The sequence below is a fragment of the Balearica regulorum genome, chromosome 4 (genome assembly GCF_011004875.1).
Source record: "Balearica regulorum gibbericeps isolate bBalReg1 chromosome 4, bBalReg1.pri, whole genome shotgun sequence".
In the NCBI taxonomy this organism is placed as follows: Eukaryota; Metazoa; Chordata; class Aves; order Gruiformes; family Gruidae; genus Balearica; species Balearica regulorum.
Genome location: NC_046187.1, coordinates 55,691,158 through 55,700,611, shown reverse-complemented (window position 1 = coordinate 55,700,611; position 9,454 = coordinate 55,691,158). Strand labels below are relative to the sequence as shown.

Below are 9,454 nucleotides of genomic sequence, written 5' to 3'. Positions count from 1 at the left end.
AAAAAACACAGTAGGCTGAAGCCCCTGATCTAGAAAATACCAGCCCAACCCCAGTTAGTTTTGCAACGTTACAGGCAGACAAAAGTGTGGGTTTATAATGGAAATATTTGGCAATGGTTTCTAATGGATGACACCAGCCTGAGGTCATACCCATCTAGCTTCACAGCCCAGCAGAAGGGGCTTGCCATGGTGAATGTCACTGTAATTCCGCTACAAATTATTTGGAGTCGGGATTTTCTAAAGCATTTAAGAGAATGAATTGAATCACTGAATTTTGAATTAAAATGGGATTAAACTTCACCTCTTGAAAATCCAGGTTTTAGGATTGCAGATGGGTATCTTCTCTGAACGGTCTTCCTATCTATCTAACCAGTGCATAAATATATATGCTTATATTTTGAGGTGAAAATGATTTATATTGTATTCAAAGTTGAATTCCTCATAATCTTTCACTGCGCTTGCTGGTGCTTCATACCAAACAAGCATTTAATGCAAAAGACAATCTCTAGCCTTATATATCAAGTCTAAAACTTTAGACATGTATCTATGTATCTTTATAGTGAGAGCCAGTTGTGATGTATCACACTGATGCAATGCCTATAGAGAGACAGACAGACATGTTAACCAGGGACTAACTTTTATTGTGCATTTTTATGCAACAGAACAAATGGAACTGGAGGTATGTAGTAATAAAACCAATATTCAAATTAGAATTAACACCTGAAATAGTAAACTGTAGGTAACAAATGTCTTTCTAATTAAAAAATATTGACTGTTTAAAAAATTATCTAAGATTTAATATTCTTTAAAAGAAATGTGTGTTGCCACATAGAAAACAATTCACACATCCTATAGAAATTGTCACAAAAACCTTACTAGTCTATATTACACTATGCACTTTTTTTTGTACAATATCTGGTAAAGGTCTATCCCTAACCTGTACTTACTCTACACAGTACAATCATCATTAGAAAGTATTCATAGAATTAACTACACCATAACAATAAAAATATCAGGATTAATGGTTTTTTAATCACAGTTTCTCCACAAATATTTGTCATAGAAAATATAGCGAAGGCATGTTGGCACAGATGGGCGTGCGGTACTGCTACACAAAGTTTGAGAGAAGGCAGATACATAAATGACAGTAAGATTAAAGAGTATGGAAGGATAAGACAAGAATCTCTATCCTCCTGGGACTTTCTGGAGTGACATGATAGATAGCGGTTTCCTTCTGTCGCAAGCCTGCCGTCTACATCCAGCGCTGGGAAGGGATGTGCTGACTTACAAAGCACGCTGCTTAAATATGGGTATCTCGCTCTGCAAGGGCTTACGTGCTATCTATTATTTCAGGTCCCGTGGCATTATACCTAACATCTTGTGGATACATAAACACTTCAGTGTGTATGGACTTATAATGCCTCATGAACAAATTAATTGGAATAAGCGGTTGTGAAAGATTTGGTTTTGGTTTTTTGTTGGTTTTTTTTTTTTTTACATTTTTTTAAACAAAATGGATGGGTCGAGGGTCAAGTGGCCATGATGGCAATTAAAAACAACTGAGAAAAGTTGTTGTACTCTCTTATTCTAAAACCAAGCGTGAACAAAACCGGATGAGGTGGTGTCTGCTAATGCCTGTCTGTGACTGCTATTCACGTCACTGGCCGGTGCGCACAAGCAACTGAGGGCAAAATTTTGTTTGTAAAGAAAGGTCCAAACCTGCAAAGCCATTTGTAGTGCCAAAGTGGCTTTCAGGATGAAACTATACATTTGGTTATTTTGCACAATATGAGAGCAGAGGACTGTGAGTGGTTTCAGGATGCTGGCTACACTTTTTACACTAAAAATGAAGCTAGACTTACTAGTTATTTCAGCAGATCTTTAGGTTATTAAGTGAGAGAGGTCTGTCCAGTCCAGTAATTCTGTTCTGTGAGTGTTAAAAATGAAGCGTTTGTATTTTTAACCTCATACACTTAAACATTTGAAAGGAAACCATCACAATGTTTACAAAAACACAGCATGATACATATCGCTGTGGACAAATTTACAGTATAATGTTGACTCACACGTTCTGACATGTTTTACCAAGTAGTTCTGGCAAGTGTCACCACATTAAACATAGACCATCAAGACTTACACCATCTGAGCAATGTAACATCTTCTATTATAGTTCTTTTTTAAAAAAGTGTAAGTTCAACACTGAAAAGCTACTATAGGATTATCTGTACCGTGACGTTTCTATACACCGAGTTTCTCCTCCAGAGGCCACCACGCACCATTGACCCTTCCAAGAAAGTCACCTCCTGCCTGTAGTGAGGGATGCTGTCCTGAACCCCTTGGCCTGCTGAGGTCCAGTGTGACTAAACTGCTCATTCACTTTTAGGAAATAAATGACTTATTCTGGGTCAAATGAGTGTCTTTCATCCCTCTTTTAAAAATCACTAAAAATAACATGAATCGAGAGGTACTGGACATTTAAGGGCCTAAAGCATATCCTGGCTGCACGATGTCCCGTCTACAGAGGTGCATGGTGGAGCCTGTGTCCCAAGACGCCCTGTGGGCTGGTCGTGAGGGACTGGTCACGACAGCAGGCAAAGAGGAGGCAGATGGATGGTGGGAAGAAACTACCGGGTGGGGGAGCTGCCCTTGCGAGCTTGCCTCAGCCCTCCATCGGCAGTCAGGCCAGAGCTAGAGGAGCGCTGCACCCCAGAGGGCCCTTTCTGATCTTTGAGGAAGGGTTTGGGTGCCCCTGCCCTGCCCAGCGCGTGGGGAGAGGGTCGGGAGGGAGAGGAGAAGGGTAAAAGGAGCAATTAGTAGCTTCTCTCGTGGCTTGCAGAAGGTGGTTAGGAAAGCTGGGGAGTATGAGATACGCATTCAGGAGAGTCAACGCTGATGAGGTAGCGCTAAGGATGGTCAAAAGTGAAGTGAACTTTCTTTCCAAAAACCAGTTCCCTGTACCTGCCAGTGAGGAAATGTTGCCTCAAGGAGAGCTGGTTCAGGCTGTGAAGGACGCCAGCATTGGTCTGAGCAACCGGACAAGGGCAAAGAGATGGAAACACCCTGACACGGAAAGGAAAGGGTATCGTTTCTTTGGCATTGTGTATTTCTGGAGTCCATCAATTTCAAGGGACAACAGATTCCTAAGCCTTTAAAATTAAAGGTTTTCAGCAGACTGATTGTTTCTTTTTTCTTTAAAGTTGGTATCTACTTCCAATGTCATACGCTGACATGAATTGGCTTCTACTCTAGCCCAGATCTTTTTTTACAGCTCTTAGTTAGTCTGGACCCCATGTTTACTTACAACAGAAGGTTAAACTAGGCTCTTCTTACCCAACCCCTCCCTGAATGCACCGCTGACTGTTAAGACCAGCACATTGCCTCATCTATTTCAAGGAATGGATATAAAACACAAATGAAAACAAAACCAAGAGAAGCCTCTAAAGCTACATAATGTGGCCACAGAATAGGAACAGACAAAGCAAAACCTGTCTTCTGAAATGGCAATTTGTTTTTAGCAATCTTGTTTTAATGAAAACTGTCATGATCAACTCTAATCCCCTAGAAATCTAGATAAATATAGTGTCTATCTGATATACAAAGCAATTTTTATCTATTAGAAGTGCCTGTTATTGTTCTGGGTCTTTGAAGGATTCTGCTGTTGATGTGCGCTGCTGTTTTACCTGGGAAGATTAATTTCCTGGCAGAGCCGGCTAAAGGAAGTCCCTGAATTTTCCATCTTGTGCGGTATTTTAAGGTAGCATTTATAATTATGCTATTTTCTGTTAGGAAATGGGAGACCACTTCTTTTTTTTTGTTACAAACATGCAGACTTGTTCTTGCATCTCCTACTCAGGGAAAGCAGAGAGTACCCAGCTGTTCTGGGTCCAGACCTGGGCTTGTTATCATTAGGCAGACAAGATGGTAGCTGCTGCTTCTTTTGACGGTTTTACAGTTTTTAAATGACCTTTCCTCTAGAACTAGATGAAATGAACTGCAATTTCCCTTTGAGGGTGCTATGAAGGCTTTCCAAATAATAGGCACTGAGAAGTCCCATAGAGCAGGTCTTGAAATAAATTTCTTTCTGTTAACTGGGACATGGTAGGATGGAGAAGCTGAAATGTATGCAGTATGTGTTCAAACATGCTTTGGACTCTTAAATGACAGTAGGGTAAGTATGTTTAACAAATAGTCTCTCCTAAATTAAGTGCTTGCTACTGTTGTATGAAGTTCCTCTCACTGCCATCAATCGCCAGATCCATCTTGCATACCTCTATTGAAGACTTCGTCCTGTGATCCTGGATGGTCAGTCCCTTCGTAATACGAGTTCCCGTTGTGAAGGAAAGTCCCCACCGCACGCCCTTGCCGAGCGTGTCCTACCGCGTCGCTGAATACCTTGTTTATTTGCTCTTCGGATGGCATCCACCAGTCCGGGTTGGAAGTACAATGCATCCTAATGAACTCTGCAGGAAAACATGCAAGGATAAGAAAAACAACTTGTCTTTGCAGCATCTGTTATCGTCCAGGCGTCAAAAGCTCGTGGGAAATAAGAAAGGCGGCATTACTGCTCTACTTAAGCAGAAGTAAAGCCTTATGGGGGATGCCATGATAATGCCACTTGGACCTGTTTTATTTCTGTACAAGTGTGTTTCTCCACATGCAGTGTATGTTGTTATACCTGAGCTAATTACTTGATGCACAGGACCTGGAGATAAAATCCCTTCTTGTGGAAATAAAAAAGAACTAATTCGAAGTGACGGCTGTGATTCAGCACGTGCAATACATGTGAAAGTTAGCATGAACCAGGATGTATTCCATTTGAAACCTGTTGTGTATTTATATACCTTAAGGTGATTCCTCTCATGGATCTTTACGATCTCCCTCTGCTGGCTGCTGCAACATCTGCAGGCTGCAGTAGCCCACAACCTGCTCGAAAATGTCACTACCATTATTTCGGTTTGGTGCTCCTTTCTCTTTTGAGTATCTTTCATTTTAAGCCCCGGTCTTTCCATCTTCCTGAATCTGACACCTATTTTTCAGGGACTAAATTGGCCTTAGAAATAGCTAAATGAGATGAGAAGGCTAATTTGGGGAGCCTTGCAATAGTTTCCAATGCAGGAGAAAATCAATTGTACTGCATATAATTTGGCTATTTAAGTAGCTGCCGCTTCCACATACAGCTATTTGTATGTGATGATTGCATTTTTTGTAATTTCTTTTTCAGATTCTTTGACATGCAATATGCTAAACTTGCAGAAGTCGTCTTACCAATTCTGGAGTTGTAACTCCTAACGTATCTCAAATAGGCGTATTTGGACTTTGAAATGTCCAAATAAGATTTTAAATGTGAGGGCACCTTATTAGATATATTGGATATGCTGTAACTCATATGGAAACTGAGCTTCTTATTTATTCTGTAACATTAGTTATTCCCTCATGCAGTATTGTGTTTCCCAGGATATTTTTAAATTCTGTTTTCTACTGTTGATAAGCCAACAGCACAGTAAGTGGCGTAAGGTAACTTCATTACTGTCACCACATCTTGAGACCAGGGAATGCTGTGCTTGACGTGGGTTCCTGTGCCTGCAAGGTATCTCATCTGTTGGACAATTAGGATGTGATTTTTGCATAGCTCCCCCAGCAGTGTGTCTGCAAAAGCGATAGCTATCTCGGCTTTAAATTCATTTCCCTGGAAATCCACACAGGCAACAGTAATTCCTACCTAGTTATGTTTACGTGGGGCTCCACAGACTGGTGTTTTTCTGAGAGAAATGGTTATTACGTAAAGGAGTAATGCTATAATTTAGGCATGCTCGGTTGTTTTAAAGCTGGTTCCAGATATCAGTCAGTTGTAGGAATATATTACAATTTTTTATAGATGTTTGAACTACTCTGAGAAGCAGTTTGTACTCCCTGCTATGGTGGGAAGGCATAATTGGACATGCTGAGAATTAGTCAGACACTTGTTACCTTGGCTTGCGAATGGCTAGGAGCCAGTGGCTAACTCTTGGCACCGGAGAAAGCTGTCATGTTCCCACCCACACACGGAAGCCCAAAGAGAGAGCTGTCTACTCTGCTTTCTTTACTGGTCCCTAGATACTGAATGTTTTGGCTTCCTGTTCAAGCTTCTGAAAATTAAGGGAATTGGCCTTTCTCCCAAGGAGCGCTCCACACACTCTGTATGTCTGGTACCCCAGAAAGCAGAGTGGCCTAAGCAAAAGTCCATCAACAGGTGGATTTACTGTTACTCTGGGTGGGAGGCAGGGGAAAAAGGGGAAGAAAAGGGTATTCACTCCCTGCTTGTCCATAAATTATTAGGTGAAATTGAAAGTTGTTTAGTAAATGGTTAATACGCTCATATTCAGCCTTCAGTTTTCCCGGAGAACTTCTGGGACCCTGTGTCTTGCTCCAGACCTCTGTGCAGCACAGTGTACAATGGACTTGCCCTTCTATTAAGCTCAGATAGAAAGTATCATGTAACAGGTTCCTTTGCAGAAAAAATGAGCATCTTTGCCTAATTTGGCTGTATGTAAAATCTGAGTTCATTACCTGGTTACATCAATGTACCCCCAACTAAAAGTCTGATCTACTTGGCCTTGATGAATTCTTCTACCCTAAGGAGGAAGAGGCTCTGTCTGATATACGATTCCAGTCGGTTAACTAAAAGTATTTTTACCACTGACTGACCGAAATTTAGCTTTTTACACTGCATCAATCAGTAAAACATTCTTCAAGTCAGTCCAACCAAAATTTCCTGTATGTGCTCATAAAAATACTAAAAATTGAGTTAATTAAAGAAATGATAAGCAAATGCATTTATGAAATGCAGATGCTGATACTACAAACACATTTTTAATTGGGCTTTAAAAAATCCTATTTTGTATGTTTTGTTATAAAGCCCAGTACCAGGCCTTTCAAACAATTTTAGGAAACCAAAGTCTGAACTGCCACAACAGATAATTCTTTTCAGTCCGGACCCTTTCTGTGTACTGTCCAACATCCTCACCCTCTGGCATTGTGAAACGCTTGCGAAACTCCCCCTCCTTTTAAACAGAACATAATGACAAAATAGCCCTTTTCAGGCTAAACATGGGGGAAAGTTGTTCCCTAACTTTTTTCAGTTAATATTGCATCAATACTCCAAAAAAGAAGGTAAATCCTTGACAAGGCATTTGTCTACACTTTGTATGTAATTAACCTGTAGATGTTCTTGGCCCTACAAAATGTTCAAACCTAATCTGAAACTCGGTAAGCTTTTAACTCCAATAACGCACTGTGGCCTTGAGCACCATGTGCCTACTACACATGAGGCTATAAATATTCCTTTGGTTAATGTTGCTGTATATCAGTGTTAAAGAATGCCATGTTAGTTCATTATAAAATAGTGTAATCAGGATTGCCTGATTTTCCTTCTTTGCTGTTTCAAGCATATCAGAGTCATGTGCCCTTGTCTTTGTCTCCTCTCTTAAATAAGTAGCCCTGTTTGTTCCCATTCAAAAAAACCCAACACATATATAATACATACATACGTATACGTATGTATGTATATAAAAAAAAAAAAAGCGGAGAGTTTCTGGCTGCTTGTCGCCTGCCTGTGAAACCCCTTCTAGTTCTGCAACTGTCAGCCGAACGCTTCTACTGAGCCAGAGCCAATGTGGTGAAATGAGATCACATATGGTGGACACTGAGCGAAAAGATGCAGTACCTCTGAGACATGTTACTTTTACTGGATCCAGAGGACGTCTTTCAGGACCTGTCTCTCCTGACTGCACTGACCTTTTCCTTTTCCCAAGGCCGCATGAGTACTTAAGCTCATCGGTTGTGAAAACAAATCTGATGAGATAGCGAAGGAGCCGTCGTCCATCTTTCTTGGAAGAATTTACGGCCTCATCCCACTGTTTACTAGTGATGTAGACAGGGTAGTTGTTCAGCAACTGCTTGCTCCCCTGAAAAAGCGAAATATTTCCGTTGCTTATTTTACAAGGCAAATAAGTAAAGATGTCAGTTGCAATCAAAAAATATGCTTTTTAACTCGCCGCGATATGACAGCGGAACACACCCTGAAGTGAACACGTAATTGCTCTTACTGAGAATGAGTACTTTTAAAATTACATTTCCATTTTCTAGAACTTGAATTTGGTGAGGTGCAAGGAATACATTTTGAGAGATGGCTACTGATAATTTCCACTTTAACAAGCAGGTTAAAAAGAATTAAGAATCAGTGACTGGGTATACTATTTAAGTAAAACCTTTCTTCTTCATCTGTTAAAATGCATAAAAAGGGTCTTTGAAGAGCATGATCAAATGGATCACTTCATCGCAGCTGACAGTTTACTTCAGAGGTGACTCTTTTGGTCTATTTTTATAATAAATTTATTATTTCTGTAGAACACACCTGAAACTTGACAGCAGTTATGTTACTGTGAAAAATATAAAGAAAATAAATAAAGGAACTATGAAAACTAAAAGCTCCATTATTATTAATGAATGCCATATTAACTCAAATTATAGCTTTACAGAAATGCCACCATGTCAGCTGGAAAGAAATTTTGCTTTTAACCTTCATAATTTGTGCACTTCAATATCGCAACATTAAATGAATACTGTGGGACTAATTATGGGGATTCCTGTAATCCACACGCATTTATAAGCCCTCTTTAGTCAATTGTACCTAAATTGTATTTAATTCTTGTTGCCCATAAAATGCTATAGTTCAGGATTACCCAATTAACATAAGATGGTACTGTTAATATACTTGAAATAACTGAAGTACACAAAAAACCCAACCCCCTCCTACAGACTCATTAACTTTTACAGCTACACCTGTATTAAAGCACATAAATCTGGGGGCCCAATTAGTAAAACCTTCCTTCGTATAGCCCCCAGCTTTGACAGGAGTTGACAATGAATGAGAAAAACGAGGGTCTGATGCTCAACAGAGGCAGTCTCCTGTACGCTGCACTTGAGGGCAACTGTTGCAAAGTTCTCCTCCTTGCTTCCAGATCTTTGATATCTGAACACTATTTTAAGGACTACCCTTGCCTTCTTTCACATATTTATTATAGCATCCTGCAAGACAGCTTGGGACCATCTTTGAAGTTTTTTCCTCAGGTATTTGCTTTTAATTTTTTCCCAAGTTTGATAAACATGCATAAGGTTGAATTTAGTGCAGACCGTGATGAAGAGGTCCCTGGAGAATCTGTCCGTATGATTTAGGGTACCACCACCTCCCAGGGGGTTAGCATCGCTCAGAGCTGAGCCTGCGTGACTCTCTGCTACTTGTTCACCTCGGTGCAAACCTAGCTGGCTTGGTGCAAACTGCTGGCAAAGGCAGCTACAGGCAAAGCCAAAACTCTGTGAAGAAAGCCAAAATATAAAGACGACGGCCTTTGCCTGTCTGCTGGTCTCCTCCCCTTCCCCCCAAACATCTCAATCCTCTAGCTTGTAAATCCAAGCT

At 40.4% G+C, this 9,454-nt stretch overlaps 1 protein-coding gene across 2 annotated transcripts in view; it reads right to left on the bottom strand.

Annotated features, from left to right (window-relative positions):
* Positions 1-2,662: 2,662 nt before the first annotated feature.
* Positions 2,663-9,454, bottom strand: part of BEND4 (BEN domain containing 4) — a 31,135-nt gene continuing 24,343 nt past the window's right edge. The window contains exons 4-5 of one of the 2 annotated variants that reach the window (XM_075752235.1): positions 7,703-7,943; positions 2,663-4,460 (exon numbers count right to left, since the gene is read on the bottom strand). In XM_075752235.1, the coding sequence (XP_075608350.1) occupies positions 4,243-4,460; positions 7,703-7,943 (459 nt within the window). In that variant the 3' untranslated portion in view covers positions 2,663-4,242. The remainder of the gene's footprint in view (positions 4,461-7,702; positions 7,944-9,454) is intronic. The other variant, XM_075752236.1, reaches the window with a different exon arrangement.